This window comes from Pelmatolapia mariae, linkage group LG5 (genome assembly GCF_036321145.2).
Source record: "Pelmatolapia mariae isolate MD_Pm_ZW linkage group LG5, Pm_UMD_F_2, whole genome shotgun sequence".
Lineage (NCBI taxonomy): Eukaryota > Metazoa > Chordata > Actinopteri > Cichliformes > Cichlidae > Pelmatolapia > Pelmatolapia mariae.
The window spans coordinates 24,722,707-24,745,325 of record NC_086231.1 but is presented as its reverse complement, the minus strand read 5'-3'; the positions used below and the strand labels follow the sequence as shown (position 1 = coordinate 24,745,325).

The 22,619-nt window shown below is 40.3% G+C and overlaps 1 protein-coding gene across 3 annotated transcripts in view; it reads left to right on the top strand.

Moving 5' to 3' along the window:
* Positions 1-1,595: 1,595 nt before the first annotated feature.
* The window catches only part of cpne5b (copine Vb), a 125,014-nt gene continuing 103,990 nt past the window's right edge, over positions 1,596-22,619 (top strand). For 2 of the 3 annotated variants that reach the window (XM_063474405.1, XM_063474404.1), the window contains exons 1-2: positions 1,596-1,697; positions 1,819-2,119. In XM_063474405.1, coding sequence (XP_063330475.1) covers positions 2,001-2,119 — 119 coding nt within the window. In that variant the 5' untranslated portion in view covers positions 1,596-1,697; positions 1,819-2,000. Of the gene's footprint in view, positions 1,698-1,740; positions 2,120-22,619 lie in introns of those variants that run through there. The other variant, XM_063474406.1, reaches the window with a different exon arrangement.

Genomic DNA, 22,619 nt, shown 5'->3' with positions numbered 1-22,619 from the left:
GTGAAGGTCTTCTTCCTCCCCTTCCTCCCCTTCCTGCATCTTCTTTTTTTTTTTGTTTTTGTCCTCTGGCCCTGATCCTGCCAACCCACTCTGTGGAACATCTGCAATAGCATGCTCACCCACTCTAAACAGCAAACCCTTAAAATACATGAATCATCCTGGAGAGAAAAGGCTGGGTATGTAGATGTGTGTGCCTCTTTATCTCTGTTTATGGGTGACATATGAGAAAATAATTTGTTTTTATACGTGCACACCGGTGTACGCATTGGTGAGCACGTGTAAAAGAACGACTGCATGATTTTGTGTGTGTGCGTGTGTGTGTGTGTGTGTTCCTGATCCTGAGTTGGAGAGCTGTGTGGGCAGAAGCATCCTGTGCCGGTGTAAATTGATTTCCAGAATCCAGACGCTAGGTGCACTATGCAGGAAAGAGCTGTGTGCTTCTGCACCCATTTATGAAAGGTGGTATAATGGTTTATGGCTCCATGTGTCTCTGTGATGTGTGTGCGAGAGATAGCAATAGGGAAAGGAGAGACAGAGAAATAGACAGAAAAGGTGCAATGACACAGAAAATCTGATGTCTCTGTTTCCATATTGACCACAAAAGTAACAACTACACTTTTCCAAGTAGGTGAAAAGGGGCTCCTTTCCTGATAATAATGTTTGCTTATTCACAGCCACAAGTGTACATGCATTTCACATACATGTGTAACACTTTCTCCTCCCTCTCTCATATTTGTGAGAAGAGGACGGACAAATATGTGGAGTGTCAGAACAAGTGAGATAAACAGTGAGGTGATGGAGAGAGCCCAGCGCACATGTTGCTTGTATTTAGGAACCATACTTATCCAAAAATGACAAACCCATCACTATCTTGGCAGGCAGTGGCATCAGTTTAGCATATTCATTACAATGTGTGTGTGTTTTTTAGAGTGGGTTTTTAGCTGCACAACAACAGGCTAATGGGGGGGATGGATGATGGCCATTAAATCTTTATGTAACTCCCTCACTCTAATCATCATTGATTTTAAATCAGCCAGCATGAACACTTTTTAATTGGCAGTTCTGACTGTCTGAAAGTGTTGTGCACAAGCCTTCCATCAAAGAAAGATGGGAAACACTTGGACTTTTGACTTGTGTAAGCACTTAAAGCTGATCCTGCTGTTTTTCTTTCTTTAAAAAAAAATATCTCAATGGTTCACTGTGGTGTTGAATTTCTTCACTGCATTCTGTTATGCCTTCTCAAAAGTCCAATATATAAAATGTTCCAATATAAAAAATAAAAAATAGATGACTAAATATTGTGCTCCAGTTTTGCTCTTCAGCCTTCTAAACATGGCTTGTCCCGACCAGCAGGACTGCAGCCAATTTGTACTCAGTCTCACAAGCATCCTTCAGGACAACCAGCTTTTTTTTGATGCCACGCCTTAGAAAAAGTCCAAAATACGAAATAACATCAATTAGTCATCTGCTATGACTGACACTCGAGTGCACGCTGAAGAGGAGGCTACACAGGATGTTGCAGGGTGACAACAGCAGCGCCAGTGTACAGGGTTGCCAGCACTTGATTGTAATTCCGTGTGGGAGGAGGATGGGTGGGTTTAAGTGTATGTAGTCATTTCTCTTCACACGCTCCGCTGTGCGCACACGGTGAAGACAAAAGCAGAGAGCGGTCCACCTCTCCATGTGACGTCCAGCAGGTCGGTGAAAGCGCAACAGTAATCTCAGAAATCAAGAAAAAAAATAAGTATTTACGCTGCGCAGAGTTAACCAAGTGCGCCCTTTTTCTTTTCCTTTTTTCCCCCCTGGGTGTTCCCTCAGTCGGTGCTCTCCTCTCCATCCTCTCCAGCTTCAACATTTGTGAAGTGGCTGCCTCACCCGGTCGGACCGGAGGCCGTCTGGTCTCTGATCTGTTCTCAGGAGTCACCGGAGACTCGCTGCGCACCGCCGGCGCCAGGCTGTGCGCCTCTCGGATCACACCCGAGCCACCACGAGCTCTGGCGATGGACATGATGGAAGGAGACGTTATGGACAAGCTGGAAGACACGTCATCGGTGTACGACTTCGACCCGATCACCGGCAACATTCCGGCCACCAAAGTAGAGATCACCGTCTCCTGTAGGTGAGTCGACGCGTCCGCAGAGAGCGGAGAGCGCAGCGGACCACCGGCGGTCTGGAAAGTTCGGTGTTTGGACTGCATGTTAGACCTGTGCTAGAAAAGTTGTGAAAAGCGCCCCACCCAACTCATCCTATACGTGTAGCTGCAGATTTTGCTGTGCAGACCATTAGTTTTCATGGTTCGGTTTACAAGGAAAGTTGTTTGTATCATTTTTTTCTACTTAAACTCTCAGTGTAAGACGTGTGTGCATTTATCTGAGAAAAAGTTCAAATTTCCCTTGAACTTTTCAGGTATTTCCAATTTGCCATCAAAAAAAGTGTCTGAAAATGTGCACAACATCACATTATTTCATTTCACTGTGTATACATATTCAAGGTAAAATTTGGGAGGAAATCTTTTATGCTGCCAGCTCTTTTTGTTGAAACACTGTTTGAGGACAAAATAATTCCATGTGACATAATACATCACCAAACATGGTAATAATTATATATTAGACACATCCTTTAATGTGACATCTTTTCAGCCAGAAGCCTCTTTCACGCTGTGCCCATTGTAACCGCTGGCTGCTTTCAGCACCAACAGAGCACTAAAAGCCTCATTCTTACCTCCCCTACACTCTTTAAAAAGTAGTGGATGTTAAAGATTCAAAGGTTTGCATCACGTTCACACAGCGCCCGTGTCCTTGGCCTCAAGCTTACTCCCATTTTTATTATTTTTCAGTACAAAAGGATTCAGAAAGCCTCTCAGGAAGAGAAATCCACCCTCACCAAATGAATCTCCCTACAGCGCTCGTTCAGTGAGAATAGACAGTCACTCCTCTTCCCATTAGAAGAAGGTTTTAAAGTCAAGGCTTTCAACGTCTTTCACCTCTCAGACACTCCAGTGCTGGCATGTGTGAGCATCTTCACACACACACATGCACATACACACTGAACCGCACATGAATGTTTCTGGTCTTTGATGCTGGATTTTGGGTTGGTGAGCCACTGAAGCAGAGTGAGTTTGAGCTATAACAAGCTGCGTGTGCATTATTGATGCGCTTTCTGGCGTTCAGAGAAGCTCGCTGCCACATTATTCGTCTCAGAGTAAAAAAAACAAAAAAACCAAAACATAGCCCTGCTTGGAATTTACTGAATGAACAGCCCTTGTGCTGCTGGGCGATGGTGGGGAATCAGCTTAGATGACGAATGGGTGGCTTGGCTAGCAAACTGGTTGCCTACCAATGAAAGCCCTGCACGCTCTTGGATTTTGATGTTTTTCAGCCTGTAATGATGAGGCGAATGGAATTATATCATTGCTGATACGCAATTAAGCACCATTCAGGTAAATAATGAGTACCATTCTGACAAGCCCCAGCATATATGCAAATGGTTCCTCATGTGTGTACATTTGTGCTGATGTGTGATTAAAATAAAAAAGAGAGAGAAAACCAAAGCAGTGGTGCACAACCCTCCTGGCAGAAAGAAGAGGAGTTTGTTGAGAGGAAATCATTAATTGAAAGGAGAAGGTCGATGCATCTCCCTCCTGCTTCACTGCCACCTTGTTTGTGTCTGTGAGACAGATTGAGAGTTCGAAAAGCTACGAGTTCATCTTATGTTTGATGTCTTGGTAATTTACACTTTTATTAAAGGCAGGAAGATGTATAGATGGTCTTTACCTGTACATAAATGGTCTATACTCATACATACTCAAACCAAGCGCTACAAGCTCTCTACTTAAGGTCTTGTCCTTACTGTGATCATGCCACACATAGTAATAAATGCTAATGAGCTACACACACCTTAAGAGTGCAAAAGGTTGCTCACATAACCCCATAGACTACAATCCCTGCTCTCTGTAATAGCTAATAACAGGCTACTCTATCAGCCGCAATTGAAGCAGAGGAAATCAACAGTTAAATCTCTCTGTCACAGTCAAATACTTCTAATAACAGTTCAAGGCCTCACAAATCCTCTAAATCCTTTGTACAGATGTTGTGTGACTCAGATTCCTATTGAGGAGAAGAGCCTCCCCGTTGGCTCTTCTATGCAGTTCTCCCTTTGTCATCATGTCCGTGCGCTCTCTGAAACCTCGAAACCATGATGATAGTCGTTCCCTCCGGGTTAATACCCCCTATTACAGGCTGCACCCCCTGCTTTTGACATCGTGTTATTATCAGGACCAGTGACAAACAGAAAGCGCTGAGCGGGCACAGGATCAGGGAAAAAGAGGGAAAATGACAAGAATTGAAATGTCTTTAATTCAAGGCAAGGAGAAGCATGATAGATTTGGGGTGGTAGGACATTTTTGTCATATAAAAGAGATTCATATGAACTTGTCTGTGTTAGAGATCATTCTTTTCCAATCAGAAGCTCTTCTGAATATTCACCAAATAGATTTAGCTTCTACGACACATCGCTGACAGTCCTTCGGTTATGTCTGTCACCATGCTCGCATTGCTCGCTTACGTTTGATGTGTAACTTGCGGCACATTTGTTTTGTGAGAGAGCCTGGCCTTTGGAAATGAAAGACCGGTGAGACAGTTTGACACGGCAGAAAGAAGAAAAAATATTGGGGGCCAACACTGAACGTGTGGTTTCTCTTAAAATGGTGTTTACACACCCACAGGGATTGCCAGTCAATGGTCGTCTTCTGAAGGTCAGTGATGAGAAGAGGGCGCAACCTGCACTAGAACAGAAATGCAGTGAAAAAGCTCGGCTTTCATTCAGCCCTTTATTATATCTCTCTTTGCCATTTGCAATGAAGTCCATTTCTGGACTCTGGTAAATGCTTCATTTTCTAACTGTCCAGTCAGTTCAACAAAATAAAGCAGTACTTATGCATCTAGGGCCATTTACCAGTCTCCCAGTCAGCTCTGGGGACACTGACTGGCTTGTTTATTGAAGAGCAGGTCTGTCAGCTGCCAAGAGTGATACGGTGAAAAGCAGCAGTCTCACCTGGCATGATGTGTTGCTGTGTTACAGTGTTGGAGCTTGCATAAACATAAGCTTGAGCTTAGAGTATGAGCTGCATTTCTAAGCTGCCATTGTAGACCAGTGGTTGGACCTAGCATTAGTTTTTGCCATTCATTACCATTCAGTAACAGAGAACATGAAGGGCTTTCTAGCACCTCAACTCAATGGCAATCACCTGGCTACCATCATTTGGAGGAGAGCACGAGATAAAAAGCTTCATTATTTAATTCCAATGGTCTGTCAAACCTTTATAGTGCTTTAGTGTTGATAAATTACATTTAGGGTTTTTCAGATATCACCTTTAATCTGTTTTTCAGCAAAAAAAAAAAAAAAAAATATGCGCTGAGCTTAGGTGATGAAATATTCATACATGAAAGGCAGACGCAGGGGCACAGTTGGAGCGTGCGGTTAAGTTTAAAATTTACTGGAGTCATTTTAAAATGTGAAAGGATGTTAATTTTGGGACAGTTAATAACAATAGAGTTAATAGGGCTCAAAAAGTATTGGTGATATTTTTTTGCTTAAATTGAGGATAATTTCAATAATAATGGTTTGAAGAGTTGTAATTTAGAAGTCATACAGGGATGAAAAAATAGAAAAAATACCCCCAAACAGCTGGTGCTGTCTTAAAGACGTGCTTAACCAGAGTTTTACAAGGTACTTGCCAGATTACAGTTCTTGCGTAGAGTTAGGCTCCTTGTTCTCCTTGTCTTCTTGTCAGGGAAGATAGTCTTTGCATGTCTGGGATCACTGCCATGCTGTCAAATTAATTTGTAATTTGAATTAGAATTGTGACCCTTCCTGGTTGGCCGGGAAAGTGCCCCAAATGTTTGCACAGCGCTGTACGAGCAAGGGACTGATTGGGGTTAAGGGAAGTGAGGTGTGATTTCTACAGAGCACTGGGTCAAAGTTCACATCGACTGAATGCAGTGCAGAGACCCAATTATACCATTAATGGATCGTCCTTTTCTTCGAGAGCGACACCTAATCTAAGGGCTTCCCTAAGGCTGAAGATAGCTCTTGTAGCTGCTGAATTTTACTTTAATTGGTGGCTTGTGGTAGTGACATAATAATTCTATTCTTGTAGTTAGTGCATAGCTTGCTAACAGGAGGTGGTGGTGGTGGGGTTGATGTGGGATTTCACAGCTTGGTTCTTGAGTGCAGGCAGTGCATGTGTTGCGGTGATTAAATTCCTCTGCTAAATGCCTGGATGGTCTGCATTTGCATATAGAAACTTGTACTTATGAGAGCCCTGGTTTAAGCATCTGCTAGCTTCCTTTACAGATCTGGGACAGAAAGTGTCTCACAGAGCGTAGAAAAGCCCTAAGGAGATCCTGCACCGCTGCTTATTATCACTCTGGTTTCCCTTGCCTTTCACATTGCATCTCTCTCGGTCTGAGCTCTTTTAGTGTGAATGTGTACTGCACCACAAGCTTCACTGAAGCTTATTAGCCTCATGAAGAATGCTGTGTATAAAACATGAGCTCAGCTTTGCAAACCACAACATAATTATCTTCCAGATGACTCCCCACTGCTATGAAAAGTAAGACAAACCTCTTTCGGTGACTCTCTCTCTCTGAAACACACACACACACACACACACGCAGGCACACACACACACACACACGCACGCACGCACGCACGCACGCACGCACGCACGCACGCACACACACACACACACACACAGTAATTTTTAAACACTACAGAGAAAGAACACTGCACGATGTCACACAGCCCAACTGACTTTAGTTTGTTAGGCTGTGTGGGAAAAAGAGAAATAGAGGTAGGGAAGGAAAGGCAGTGTGGATGGTTAGGATGTAGAAACACAGTGAGCTGGATACACTCATCATTGCACAGTAACTGGAAGGCAGGGATGTAAATTCAATAAGAAGACCCCCCCACACCACACCCCACCCTGAAAAAGGAGGGAAAAAAAGGAAAAAAGTAATTGTATTTATTGATAATATTTCTGCTCCTCTCAGCAGCTTAAGTTTACAAATAGACTGCAGGTTTGTCTTAGTACCTGATGTGATGCAACGCTTTATTGAAATGTTAGCAACAGAAGTAAATGAGAAAGCACAACACAGTAATGATCTGGGGGCAATATAAACAGGTTGTGAACATACATTTGGCATATCTATGGCACACAGGTGCATATTTAAACACCTAGCAGTTTGAAGGAGAGTAATCATTCATGTCTATGGCCACCTGGTGAATTGGGCCTAACATTTACTCAGCTCTTGGTTTCACCAATACATTACCATCAAATACTGTGATAAAGGTTGCAGAAGAGTAGTTAGCACTGTTGCTTCATAGTGAGAAGGGTCGTGGTTGGCTGTGGCTTTTACAGTTACTGTTTGGCATGTTCTTCTTCTGTCTGCATGGGTTTTCTTTCAAAGACAGTCCTGTTAGCCCTGTTAATTGCTTGTTCTAAACTTGATGTCAATGAGAAATATTTAACCCTGTCACCGCTGTGTAATGCAACTAAATAACAGTTCAGAGGATAATTCTTTTTAGGTTTCTTGCAGTCTTGAAACAGTGGACCTTTTCAGATTGTCACAGTTCTCAAAGTCATCTGATGTATTGGTGTTTCATAATGTATCAATTACAACTAACTGCAATATCAGTTACAGCCACTATCTAACACCTCAGGCAACAAAAAACAAATGGAGTTTAATTTAAATAACTCAAGGACTTGGTAATAAAACACTTCAGTCTGCTTTGCTATTCAAAATATAATTTGAAATCTTTGTTAAAAAATGACTTTTAACCCCTACAATAATTTAAATGGCAAATTATGTCAAATTCTTTATAAAATATATAAAGAAGAGATATAAAATAAAAAACAAACAAGGAATGTATTTTCCTGATGTTTTAGTTCCGGCTTACTAATAAAGCACAATAAAATAAAAAGCAGTGTTTTTTTGCAAGGTATAGCCAAGGTCTTTAGTCAAATCTATAACTATAATCTGAATACATTCAAATGACTAATACAGGATGTAGACCTACTAAATAAAGTAGTAAGGTTATTCGCACATTAATAAGGTCTTTCTACCTTTTGGTTTTGAAAGTAGTGGCAGGTTTTTGCTGTTTATAGTAAGCTAGTTAGCTAATTCTAGCAGTTTAAACTACTTGAGGACAAACCGGCTGTCAAATTTATTCCTAATGGTCACACTAGAGCAAAAATAGGATTACAACCTCCTTGCAACCAGGAAGAACTGGTTACAAAAGCAGGTTACTACTACAATTTGGCAACGGATTTTTAGTAGTTAGCTATGAACTTTTTCACCATTTTCAACTGCACAGGTCACCTTCTGGGAAGCAACTGTAGCCCGATTCGAACTAACTGCAATCAGTCTGTTGGTGAAGTGTTACAAATAATTGCCGTCAGATTTAGAAATGCAGACAGATTGCCTGACTCGGTCTGTGCTGACCAGCTGAATTTTTCTGCGAAAGATCTCTTTGCAATAAACGACATGACTCAACTGGTTACCCACTTGTTAGATTGTGGTTATATTCATACATGCTCGTGGAGGAATTTCAGTTTCAAATCAAGTGGGTTCTTGCTGGAATCATAGTGTAAATAGTTAAATTAATTAATGTGAATTTCTGTGTATGTAGGCATCAACAGATTTGCAGTTTTTTTGCCAATTTATCAGAGTTAATCCCAAACAGATTTCATGCCGTTGCCAGCTTGACCCCACTCAGTTTTAAACTAATAGCAAACTGATTCCTTTTTTTCCCCATACTGATGCATCAAGCCTTTGAAGCAATTGAAAGGCAACATGGTCACAACTTCATTGCACATGGTTGCAGTAATTTTGTTCATGGTCTGTAACCCATGTTTTTCCCAGTGTGATTGTAGCATTACCCCTTTATTTCCTTAATTTTCTATTTAAAAAGAAAGAAATATTAATATCCTTTAAATGCAGGGCAGCATTACTCCGTGCAAAAGATTCCTAGTTTTAGACTAGGAAGTGATGCAAATTCTACAGAAAGGTCGTGTCAGGAAGGGTGTCCAGCAGAACTGCAAATCTAACGTGGATTAATCTGCCTTTGGGGCCTTTGTGAATATGGGAGCAGCTGGACAAAGCTTTTATGTTTATATATAAATCAAGCTCTAAAAAGGAATTTCCAGATCATTACTCTAAATATTCTGCTAATTACAGTAAGCCATGGTCATTAGGCAGAGCAAGCCACAAAAATAAAATAAACTAGATTTATCTTAAATTGAACAAGCTGAAACAAGGGAGCAAAAGGAAAAAAGAACTGAAGACATGTTTTTTAAGACAAATGTCTCTCAAATAAAATATGCACATCTTCTCTAAAAAAAAAAACCAACAACAAAAAAACAAGAAACCCCAGAGGTGATCTACTGCCTGAAGCTTTATGTAACAGTGGAGAACAACGACCCTAACAATTAAACTATAGTCATTCTGCTCTTGCAGTTTCTCCTTATAGTTTAGGTTTAGTTTCTTATTTTCTGGAACAGTCTTATGACATTTCGTTGTGTTTGTTGAGGCTACACTGATATCATTCCTTTTCCTTTTATGCTGTGCTGCTTAAGTTTCCCTCTGTATAAGCTTGAAAATGAGCTACCACCTAGGACCATATGGCACTCTAACACCTGCAACACTGACGAGGCTGCTCCAGTGCCACTCTGACTGTAACTACCTCCTACACAGCCGTGTCCTTTTGGGGGCCATAACACAAAATCTTGAGACAGTACCTGATAACCTCACTTTTCTTCCTGTCCCGCTTTGCTGGATTTTTGTAGATAACCAGTGAACAGCTGTGCGATCGCTGGCGTGCATGTATGAGTGCTAAGACTGTTCTATAACAGCAACAGTTCACTTGGGAGTCAAATTAAACCAGTGTGTGAAGTGTGGAAGCAGAACAGATTAAATACACATCAGGAGCGGTTCTGGCTTTGTTGTTTTTGCATTGATCTACAAAAAGCATATTGTATTTTGTTGCGTCTGTGTGGAGCTGTTTGCGTGCAAAAGGACATTTAGATTCTGTTACAGCATGAAGCACTCTCTTTTCTTGACCTAGCAGAACCAATCGAGCATTTTCTACACTCTAATTTCTTCACCAACACAGTGAATTAATGCATTTACTATGTTTCGTAGTGGGTTTTTTTTTGTTTTTTGCCTTTTTAAATTCCTTTTACAGTGCCTTGTGTGCACTGATGGACAGGCTGTGTCTAATACTTTCAGTAAATCAATAAAATGGACTGTGGGCATACAGAAGAGATTAAATGTGCACATGTCAAGAGCTTGAATCCACCTTTTAAAAGCAATGTTTTCTTTGTCCACTCATTTGTTTCATATTAATGAAAAACAAAATGTCATCATCTTTTGCCCCTAAAAAACTGCCTTGTGTTTTTTTTTGCTCACTATTATTACACTGATATTATAAAGATGCTAATTTTCATCCGTCACTCTTCACCCTACACCCAATAATCCCCTCCAGCCCTGACAGCAGCACTGTTCAGTTGTCAGCATCTTCACAGAGCAATGCCTATAATCAGCTCTGTCAGCCCTGCTACTGAGAATTAACTGTCTCATTCCTGCAGCCATCAAATTCTTCCATCCTGAATGCTTGTATCAAGCTCGTATCTTGCAGCTCTTACTCCAGAGTGAGAGAGAATCTCCTTGAATGCAAACAAGGCCTGGTGAGACCGTCGACGACGGCCACTGAACATAAGCGATGTTAAGTTCAGAGGAAGAAGGGTAACACTCTCCCCGAGTGTTAATGATGGTTCACTGTCATGCTGGCTTTAGTGGCTGAGAGGCTGGAACGAGGCTTTGATCTGTGCTCTCTGGCTGACAGGACTTGCTGGGTCTCTGGCAGGAGGAGGGAAGTCATGGGAAGACAAAGTCAAATTTATGATAAAGGACTGGAGAAATGGAGGATCACCTAACAGCCTTGCTTGGTGTCCTAAATAGCTACACTGTGACCAGTAAACATGTTAGAGGGCAAAAATTAATTTCAAGTTGAGGTGGAGAAAGGCCGTGGCTAAGACCTTTGAAATGCAACCTTGCTGTGACTTTGGTGGCAGTGAAATTGATTTGTTTTGGTTTTTTCCCTGAGAAACATAAATGTAGCTCCAATTACATATTTTTCTTTACAAAGCTCTAGTATGCTCCCCAAACCCATTCGTAGCAGGTTTTTAGCTTAACCGATTCCCCGATAAGGAATCTTTTCACAGCCGTGTTCCATAATTTATGTGATATGTACCTGCAATGCTTGCCTTTGACCCGAAACCTTCAGAATAATTTTCCTCTTTACAAGGTAGACACTTTTTTATTTCCTTTTCGACTTTAGCTCTTTTTAATCCTCATCTTATCAGTGTTGCTACAGTCAGATCTGTTCTGATGAGCGAAAGCTCCGGTGTTCATATCTTTATTTCCAGACAAAAGCAAACAATACGGGAGGGTGCAGATGTTTCCATAATAGCAAACAAGGTTCAAACTGATTAAATGGCATATTCTGATATTATAAAAAGATTCGCAGATAGGACCATTATTTTTGAAGCGTGGCTATGTGCTGGAATAACACAGACACAGCCATATTCAAACCAGGCATTTACTCATTTGCATACATACTATCCCTACTGGGAAATCAGTAATTTGTTGTCTTAGTGTGCTTTGAAGGTAGGGATTAATATATATATGCATGTTTGATCTGCATGCGAAGGCTCACACATCACCTAAATAGTTTGTTTAGTTGCAGGATCTTTTAATACAGGGGTGCCCAATCCCAGTCCTCGAGAGCTACTGTCCTGCAGCTTTTAGATGCATCCCTACTCCAACACAGCTGAATCAAATGGTTTGATTGCCTCTTCAGCATGCCATCAAGGCTATGTCCACACGTACACGGGTATTTTTGAAAACGGAGATTTTCCGTTTTCGTTTTAAAAAATAATCCCGTCCACACGTAAAGGCAGAAATGAAGGAAAACGCTGCTAGGAACATGCCAAAGCAGCAGGTGGCGCTATATTCCTAACCGTGTAGAAATGTTGGCCAATCAGAAGTCTAGAAGCCTCGGTGGGAAATAGTAAACAAAGCTGGGGCATAGAAGCAGAACCGAGTCGTATGTGTGGAGGGACAGTAAATGTGTGTGTATATGTAAGCATTTAAACACTGCAGAGAGTACAATTAACAGTAACAGTATTGTAGAAATTCATTTCACCGAAACAACAACGTGGCGCACACTGTGACGTCAAAAAAGGCGCACACCTTTGACGCTGCGTTTTCTCCGTTTTTCTCGTCCACATGTAAACGCAAAAACGGAGTTTTAGAAAATATCCACCCTGGCCGGAGTTTTTAGAAATCTCCGTTTTCAGTGACCGAAAACGCCGTTTACGTGTGGACGAAAGGTGCAAACGCATAGAAAAATCTGCGTTTTCAAAAATACCCGGGTACGTGTGGACATAGCCCAAGTTTGGCAAATGCCTGATAACAAGCCATTCATTTGATTCAGGTGTGTCGGAACAAGGATCCATCTAAAAGCTGCAGGACGGTAGATCTCGAGGACTGGGATTGGGCACCCCTGTTTTAATAATATCTGAGCAAGGTCTATAGCTCACTTGTGTCAGAGACCTTATTAGCATTTTGTCAAAGTAGCACTGGACTTTGGGATTAGTATTGGTATCTCATGAGTCTTATTATGGTATTCCATAATTGGATTCATTTGGCTTTTCAGCTGGAGCTTTTGAAAAGCTTAACAAAGCCAAGAGGACACATATCTGCAGGCACTCAACATGAGAAAACAGATGCATGTTTGCATAGGTTACCTGTTTAATGATTTTAGGTACCTGCATGTTATTCAGACCAGGAGTAGCCAAGAATGTACTGGAACTATCAAAATCATGCATTTTGGTTGTAGATAGTGTACAGGGCCAGGAGATCAGTAATAAATGTGGAATATAAAATATGCATACAAAACCCACTAAATCAAAGATTTGCCGTGCCCTCTGTGCAACGAGAAGTCACTGTTCGTACTGGGCCATTTGGGATATGCATGAAATCCCTTCCAGCGGAGCTATAATAGTGTCTGGTGAGTTTCCAAAGTCATCTGAAAGACAGACATACCTGACAAAGATTCAGTTTATGCATCTGAAGTCAAAAAATAAAACTCAACAATAAAATGCACTAAAAATCAAAAGCTTCTAATAAACCAGACAGGTGCATGAACAGCCATTTACCGTGTGTGAATCGCGCCCATTGTGCTGTGGTAGGAGCATCTGTCCTCGACATATGTGATGGAGTAATGGGAGCTTAATAGCTCTCAGTCGGAGCTATTCAGGAAGGTGAGTCACAGCTGTGGACAGCTATCATCACCTGGCAACTAAAAAGATGACGTTTTTCACCTTTACAGGGACCCAGACACTGCTGGTGATGCATTTTAATTCACTTCATTGAACTAATTAGTTTCGAATGGGATACCCATACAGCTGATTGGACCTCCATTTGTTGGTGGGTCAATAATACTATAACACTCAGCTAACTAGCTGCTTAGAGCTATCTGACTCTCAATGGGCTGGCTCCTGCCACAAAAGCTTTAAACACATTGCAGCATTTCATCAGCAACATGCTCGTTCAGACGTTTTTTTAATGGTCGTGTTAGTCTTTGAACACATTTCTTGACAGGATGATTTGAATTTTTATCTGTGGAGCTTATAATTAGAAATAATTTGTGATACGCCTTAGCTCATGAGCTTAGCCTGTTACTGATATGTGCTGGTTGGCTCTGATGCTAATTTTCCCAGAGCGTTTTATCAGCAAACATATTGCTGTGTTGAATTGAAGTCATACATCTATTAGTGTGTGTCTAATTTAACTAAATCCTATAAGATCATTTTTTATTAAAAGGCGCTTTTTACATTTCCAATAGCGTCACTTGGAGTTTCATTGTGACCTGTACGCTTCACAGTAATATGCTGTGCACCTCAGCGTAATTCTTCAGTATGTAGGGCAGTGTGAGACTCTCTAATGCTGTGGGTCGAGTTACTTTGGTTGCTAAGGACATACATTATAACCATGGTAACTAAAAAAATGTCAAAGAACCTTGTTGGGTAAGTCTGTCTTTTAATAAAACTAATTTTTAACAAAGGTTTGTAAGGTAAAGCACTCCAAGAGAGGACTTGAATGCTTGTCTTGTGGTTGGAGTTCTTGGGATGGTGCCATGTGTCACCCCGCCAGACGCATGACACCATCATACGCAGGTATGCAAGTTTGTCTTCTTCCTCAAGTTGTAAAATGACATTAAACTGGTGTCTCACTGCATTGGAAAAAGATGCCAAATGGATACCACTTTCAGCTTGTGATAGGTGGGAGTGTTTTGTTTAACGCTTTTTTGAATTCTTCACTAACTGTGCCTGTTAAAAGCTGTTTGTTGACACTAAAGCCAAAAATTCCAAATGAAATCAGGTATTAAGATTTTTATCACAAGCGAGAGTCAAAAAAATGAATGAAAGCAGTCTAACAGTGTCATTGTTTATACAAACTGTTGGGCCGTCAGCATCTTGTAGTGAATGATGCACGATTGAATTCACTCCTCAGAGTAGATGTAAAATTGTTTGCCTATTCTCAGGCCGCAGGGCTATTTCAGCTCTGGCTCTGAGCCCTTCAGTGCGGGATAGGATGATTGGGCAAGATGGGCATGTGTGGTACAGCAAAACTGGAGAGTGTGAAAAGTGTGTGGGTGAGATGACTAGTTTTGATTATGGAGCTACCAACACCCTGAGGGAAAATAGATAATGAATGAGTGAAAAAAATATGTGTGTGTGTGTGTGTGATTGTGTGAGTGCCTGTCTTGTTCTCTAGGCTGCCTATGTGATTGCATATGTGATGGTTTAGGACAGTTATTGTTACGGATCATTTCTGGACTCAAACAAATAACTGCACATATAGCTGAATAAACATTTTTTCTGTCATCTCTTAAAATAAGTTAGTTCCCCACTCCAAGGACTGCTGTAATGAAAGGACAGCAGTTTCTTAGCCCTACACTGAAAGTAGTGAAAACTTCTCAAAGCAGCTAAGACATTATGGACTTTTGAAGTTATTTTATTTCAGAAATATTGCCATTTACTATATATTGTGAGTTTTCTGCAAACCTAAGCTGGAAGTGTGGCTGAAATTAGTCTGCAGGATCAATTATTTATGACGTTTATCTTACTGAATCTTTACCGTAGCTTTCAGAGCTCCTTTTTTATATCTAAGGTACAATGATAGATTTATGCATGCCAGAGAATCATAGTAACTATGCATCATAATGGTAAAGAAAGGTGATTAAAGTAACTTTGAGTGCCAATGGGAGTTCTGATAATTTCAGAAATTGTGAATCTGCGTGCATTTTCCCCAAAAAATCTTTCTCTGAAATAGTCTGACCCCCCCTCAAATAACCACTTGTTACAACCAACGTATGCAGAAAAGCATCTGTGAATGCACAACATGTTACACAAGCAGCAGAGGTTCACACCAGGTGCCACTCTCTTCTCCTAAATACAGAAAAAATGATGCAAAAATTTCACCAAAAATGGAGAATAGAAAATTAGAAGAAAGTTGAATGAACTGATCAGTTTTGATTTCTGCTGCAGCATTCAGATGGCAAAGTCAAAATCTGTCTTGAACAACATGAACGTCTGCCTTGCATCAGCGCTTAAAACTGCTGGTGATGTAATGGTATGGAGGACATTTTCTTGCCACACCCTACCTGAATATTGTTGTTGACTATGTCCCATGTTCTCTGACCACAGTGTACCATCTTTGATGCTGATAACACACCTTGTCACTAAGCTCAAATGATCTTAAACTGGTTCATTGAACAATACAGTTTTTTCACTGTACTCAAACGGTCTTCACAGTCACCAAACCTCAGTCCAATCGGGATGTGGTGGCACGGGACAATGATATCAAGGATGTGCAGAAACAAATCTCCAGCAACTGTGTGACGTGGTCTCTATGATCCAAAGTCTGTGAGGAATGACCACAGCACCTTGTTAAATCTATGCCACAAAGAATTAAGGCAGTTTTGAAGGTAAATGTGGGTAAAACCCAATGCTAGAAAAGTGGACCTAATAAAATGTCTGTCTCTGTTTAACTTGTGCAGTGTGTGTGGTCGCCTTCTAAATAGTAGCACGTTAGCCTGTTAACCTTTGGATTAAAACCTCTTGGAAGAACTGGAGCTTCGCAGATTTGAAAGCATTCTTTAGAGCCTTACTTCATGTTAAGATGTGTGTGTATTGTTTGTGTCTCTGTGAAATTGAGTGTAGCTCGTTAGCTAAAAGAACACGTCTTAGGGGCAGGCAGAGGTGGACATCTGACAATGAAATCTTCACTCTACAGTGACACACTTCACTGATGCACATTTACAATGGCTTACTCTGAAGCAGTTTCCAAACTTTTTCTCCCTGGATATTAGTTTTACAGTATGGACTTGCTCTCATTTCCATTTTGCTTTTCATCTCAAGAATCTTGCTGCATTTGCAAGTTGTAGAAGCAGAGAGCTGGAACTTCCTTGGTACTTTTTCAATTGCAGAGAAGCAGATGCTTTTTCCTGTTTATTGGGGAAAAAAAAGACCCGAGCTTATATGTGTTTGCATTAAAAGCACAAGTGAGACTGAAAGTTGCACATAATATTTTTCAGGTCACAAAAAACAGATGATGCAAACTATAAGCGTTCAATAAAGTGCATTTTGTCACGGCTGTAACCATACAGTATGCCCTGTTGTCTGTTACATGACCTCTGTTGTCTTCAGACACAGTACAGACCGTGCTGTTAGGTTTTTTGTGACAATCCCAAGCTTCCCTGCCGGGCTGTGAGCTCGCTGTGTCTGTCTGGCAGGCTGAGCAGGAATCTCCCCAGAGGAAATCGTGGGCTGAATAATTCAACAGCTGGTGGGAAAAACGATCTTGCTTGGTTCTACCATCGATCTGACACTAAAGCAATACCAGCACTACAGTTTGGACTCATGATAGAAGCTATGAGGAGTCCTTTATTTATGAATTGCTGCTGCTAGTGGCTTTGTTATTGGTGTAAGACGGATGAGAGGCTCTTATTTGTAGGCAAGGTATGGCCAATTATGTTAAACTTTATGACTGACTATATCACTGTGATGTATCGAAGGACTTACAGAATGTATTACATTTTTCTATTAGTAAAATAAGACAAAGAAGTAATAAAGAAAAATGACAGGACAGTGATAAGATGAGGGACAGAGATGAAGGGCCAGTCAGTGGTTCGTGATGCATCATCTAACTGTAATAACACTCTGCTTTACCCAGTGCTCCTCGTCCTGCCTTATAAACCAATTACCCTACTTCTTCCACCTCCACATTTTCTTATATTGCTTCCTCTATATTACCTTTTCATCCCTTCCTCATCTATTCACTCCTTTCTCTGGTCATATGCCACTGTCTTCTAACTTACCAAATGAAGTTAATACCAATTTTCTTGTTCCAGGCAGTGATTTTTTTCTTTAAGATTGGTATGTTTCATAACCAACATATTACAACCAATCCTTGTTTAAATGTCCTTGGGAAAAAAAACCCCCAAACACCTTGTTTCTGTTTTTCTTTAGTCAGTTTGTCCTCATATTTTCAAAACACCAGGATTTTTTGAAGCCTAAAAAGTCATTTTTCTTTTCTTTTCTTTTTTTCTTTCTTTCTTTTTCTTTCTTTCTTTTTTTTTTTTACCAAAATTAATTCAGAGTTCAAACCCGCTGGCTGAGGCCTGGAGATTGCATGATTTTTTTATTCAATAGTTTTTTGGTTGCTTGGCTTTCTTTGCTGAGTCGAAAGATGCGCATAAATTCCAAACCAGCCACAGACATACTAAAACATATAGGAATCAATGCTGGAGCTTCAAGGTGTAGGGATATTTTTTGCTTGTTTATGCTGTTTCGAAATAGTGTGGTATTTGAAAGATGGACTGGTTGCAGTGAGAGTAATTACAACTTGAAAGCCAGGGTGTTTTTTAAAAATACGTGTTGAGACATCAGCAGACACAGATGTTATACCCCAAGGTGCACAGTAGCTCAGTCCACCTGAGCTAATTCCATTAATCGGATCAATAATTGGAAAGGAAATAAATAAAGCAACTGATAAATTACAGCCTAGATTTTAGACTTCTGTAGGCTAACCTGTACTATTAAAAATATTTAATAGTACTGCCCACTGGGGCAGTGGTTCAATGAGGAATTAAAATAACCCAGACTAATGGATGGTAGAAATCTCATTGACAAATATACTACAAAGGTCTCTGAATAAGAAAATAATAAGGAGAAAAAGGAAACTGTATTGCTAAAATAAAATAAATGAAATTTTGCCAAAGTGTGTGGATAAGGGGCTGCTACAAACCTATTTTTAGACAAAGTGTGTAATCCAAGACAACAGCTTAAGTCCAGGTAAAACAAAAATGCAGACCTGAGATGACAAGATGATTACAGAATGATGCAACAGAGAACTAAGACAAACCGAAGCTTTAAATAGACACAAGAGAGGGGAAACTCCAGGGTAACAAGACACAGCTAAAACTAGTCAAAGACAGTGAGACAGTTGAAGTAAAACTAAATACCATGCATGCAAGACAAGGATGGAGACTTAACCACGGGGAAACACGGGGGGAACAAACTGAAACACCAAGAATCAAAAATAGACAATAATAACCAACTAAGCTAGACTGCTAAAAGTAAAACTAAAACTGAGAAGACCAGTGAATATATATACAGCGACACTATGTCAACAAGAACACCAAACTCAAATGATAAAAGCCATAGGGTAGCTGAAAAATAATCAATAATAATATAACTAAAAAGTCAATAATTCAGAATGAGAGGTTGAAGAGCCAGGACTAAACACGAACATTGCAAAAAGGTGCTGTAATGCACAATAACATTCAAAGAAATGCACCTCTGACTCAAATTGATCCACGTGGGAACTTAATATAAGTGGTTTAAAAAATGGTGAAAGCGTATTTCTGAAGAAACTTTAACAATCACTAAGAGTACTTTGGTGTGTAATCGTTAGGGTTTCATGTTAAATGATATTACAGCACGAGAGTCTTTCGAGTCGTTCGATTTTCATTTTTTTTTTCTTTATCTTAGTGTATTATGTTAGTCTGTTGTAAAGCGCGTGTGTACATTTGTTGTCTCTATGTAGACAGCAGAAAGAATAGGTGCTGCTGCTATGCAAAGGCTAAGGGGCATCTAAATAAAGAAGCATGTTTTGAATTTGCTTAGATTCATTTCACTTTATCTACTCAGTGATTCTGGAGAGGATACTTATCCAGCTCTGTGTACTCCTTTTCTATAGTAACACAAACAAACAAACCTTCCCCCTCATCTTGACTTGTGTTGCATTGTGGGCAAGCACGAGGTCAAGCACAGAGCCTTGGCTGGATGTATCCCGTATAGACTCCTCCCACACAAACAAACTGCCCTTCTTGCACCAGAAAAAATACACCCTCAATGTTAACCTTTTGCTCTCAGTCTTTTCTTGGGCATACATTTCCAGGGATTACTGTGCTGGAAATATTATTATAATGTGTGCAGTACAGTAGCAGAGTACATTTCCTATAGACACCCGGGCTCCAGTAACACTTGGATTCAGAGAATAGCCACAGCGCTGCTGCAAGAATGTTCATATGTCTATATATGCATGCCACAGCGACTGCACACTGTGCCATACTCTGCAAACCACACCCACTCTAGGGGAAACAGTCAACCTCACAATATGTAGCTCAAAGCTGGAGTTATAATCAAATATTGGCTAAAAATATTACCTCCCCCCATATTTTAGCACCCCATGTCTTGTTAGCTGTTAGAAAGCTATTGCATTGGCAAGCTGCTGTAGTTAGCCAAGGTACTTGCCAAGTTAGTGGAGAGCAGTGAATTGTTTTCTCTATATTGGATATTACATACATACATACATACAAAAGTAGTCTGAGCTAATCATCTGAAATCATTTTACAATTAGGCTGTGTATCTACAAGCTCCCGAAGTACTTCATAGCTAGCAGCAGCCTTTTTTGCTGACTTGCGCTCTTTTCCAAGCCGAGAATCTCATAAGCTCAATTTATATGGCTTGAAACGCCTCTTCAAAACCAGCCACTCATCCCTAGATATTTACCATCCTCTTCTCAGCCTGCACTCAGGGCGGTTAAAGGCTGCAGCGATGAGGAACCTCCTGCAGGTTTGAGGAAAGGAGCTGTCTAATTATTGCGGTCTGTGTCAGATCTCTGTAAATAGAGTCAGCATTGTCTGTGCGTCTGTATAGCAGGCATCGTTTCTTCTCCCTGTGCAAGAGGAGCTCCGGTATAGTCAGACTATTTCTGATACAATCTCCGAGGACTTCATTTTTCTCCCTCGCTCTGTCTTTCTTTCCAACTCCACCACACGCACGCACACACACGCACATCCTGACACACCTTCTCGCTTCCCCGTCGCTTGTTCTTACATTACATTTTCTCTGACATTCATACTCTCTTGATTTCGCCAATTCCCTCGTGCACAGAGACATACATACCAAAATCCTGCCTCCGCTGCCTCTGTGCATCTCATATCTTTTCATAGCCTCATTTACATAAGGAAGTTGTGTTTCAGGAAGTTAGTTTGAAACCCCTTCAGTACTGCGAATCCCTTTGAAATGTATTATGTAACACCTAATGCAAATCTGGTGACACACTGTAAATATTTTATGCCATAGCAGTCGTTGCTGATGCCCTGGAGAAAAGTTTATTCCTGCCTTAAAAGGCGTATTTAAGACTAGAGTAGCACAGGCTGTGCATCTAACTGAAAAACCAACCTTTTGTCATCATTATGAAAAAATGTAGCATTTTAATAAAAAACATTTTTTTAAACTTTATTTTCTTGCTTTGCCTTGCAAAATGCAATGACCTCAAATAGCTGAAATTTCGTGCTTGTGGGAAAGGATCAGGAAATTTTTCTGTTACTATGAGAGCAGTAATTACCACAGTCTGAAATCCTGCTGACATATTCTCCTTAAGAATAAGGCCTTGAAAACTCTGCTTTCTTAAGACCGTTTACATCAGTTTTACTTTACTGGGCTTGTGTGAAGCCGATCCACCCTTGCAATAAATCTGTGGGAGCACTGACATTTCTACATTGTTACTACATTGTTATAGAGGAGCACCTCATCTGAAGGAATTTTGGGGTTTCAGATTTAAGGACCATTGTTGACTTGGGGCTGGTGTGCAGGAAGGTATCTGCTGTGGATTCTGCAGCTGACATGGTTAGAAGGAATTGCTTTGATGAGGTTTTGTTACAGCAGACCTAGTTTTGAATAGACCCAGGCTGCTCTCCTCCTGGCTGGAAGTTCTGTTTGAAGGTTCAGTTAATACTGCCTTTTGTCCTGCTTTTGTCTCAGTGGCTGAGTGCCTTTACAGTTTATGCATTTCTCTGTGTGTGAAACAACTAATGATCTACTTTATATTAATGTGTGAATGAGAGTGTATCCCTAATGAAATGTGATTTGAATAAAAGAAATAATGCTGTACGCTACATAGGTGTTTAAAGAATGCATCATCAAATATATAAAATAGCTTCATAGTTTCTTTATGCCTTTGTAAATATAGCAACAAGATAATAGTTGCTGTATGTAATCAGCTTAATCCATCACCTATAAACAACGAATCGGTTCTCCATTTGGATGGAGCTGGAACTAAAACAAATAAAACAATTATTGTTAATGTGAGCTTGTGGTATGATGATGTTTGAACATATCAAAGTGTTATTATTATGTACGCTGACATGATATTTGCTTAGTCTGAGGTCTATGTCACAGGATTAATGTAGTTATAGTATAATTGGGAAACTTCACTGTGTTGAACTTGTCTATTTTTATATTAGTGTTTAATTAAGCTGTAACTATGGAGTGTTTTTTCATCTTTTCTTTTCATCTCTCTGTGAGCTTTTCAAACAGGCTTTTCTTCACAAACACCATAATGACAGTTTATTCGTCTCATCTTTGTACCATCATATGTCTACAGTAGCTAGTGTCAGCAATGGAATTCATCAAATCATTTATTATATCAGTTCTTACATGTTCTGTGTCTTCTTAAAGATGTAATTTTAAATATTTTACCAAACTGGCCACTTTATTAGGCACACCTTGATAGTAACAAGGTACTGGAAACTTTCCTCTGAGATTTTAGTTTGTGTTAAAATGATAGGATCACACAGTTACTGCAGATCCATCATGTGAATCTCTTGTACTACCACATCCCAGAGGTGCTTATTGGTTTAAGAGCTGGTGATTATGAAGCCAGTTTGATTACAAAGAATTCATTGTTATGTACAAGAAACCAGTTTAAGATTATCTGAGCTTTCTGATGTGGTATGTTATCCTGCTGGAAGCGGCCATCAAAACACACATAAATGGTCATCAATACTCAGGTAGTCTGTGATGTGATGATGGACCCAAAGTGTGCCAAGAAACTATTATATCACTATAATACCACCAAAAACAGTAGTTTGAATACCATTATATTGTTTTTGCCAGATTCTGTCCCTACAATCCAAAT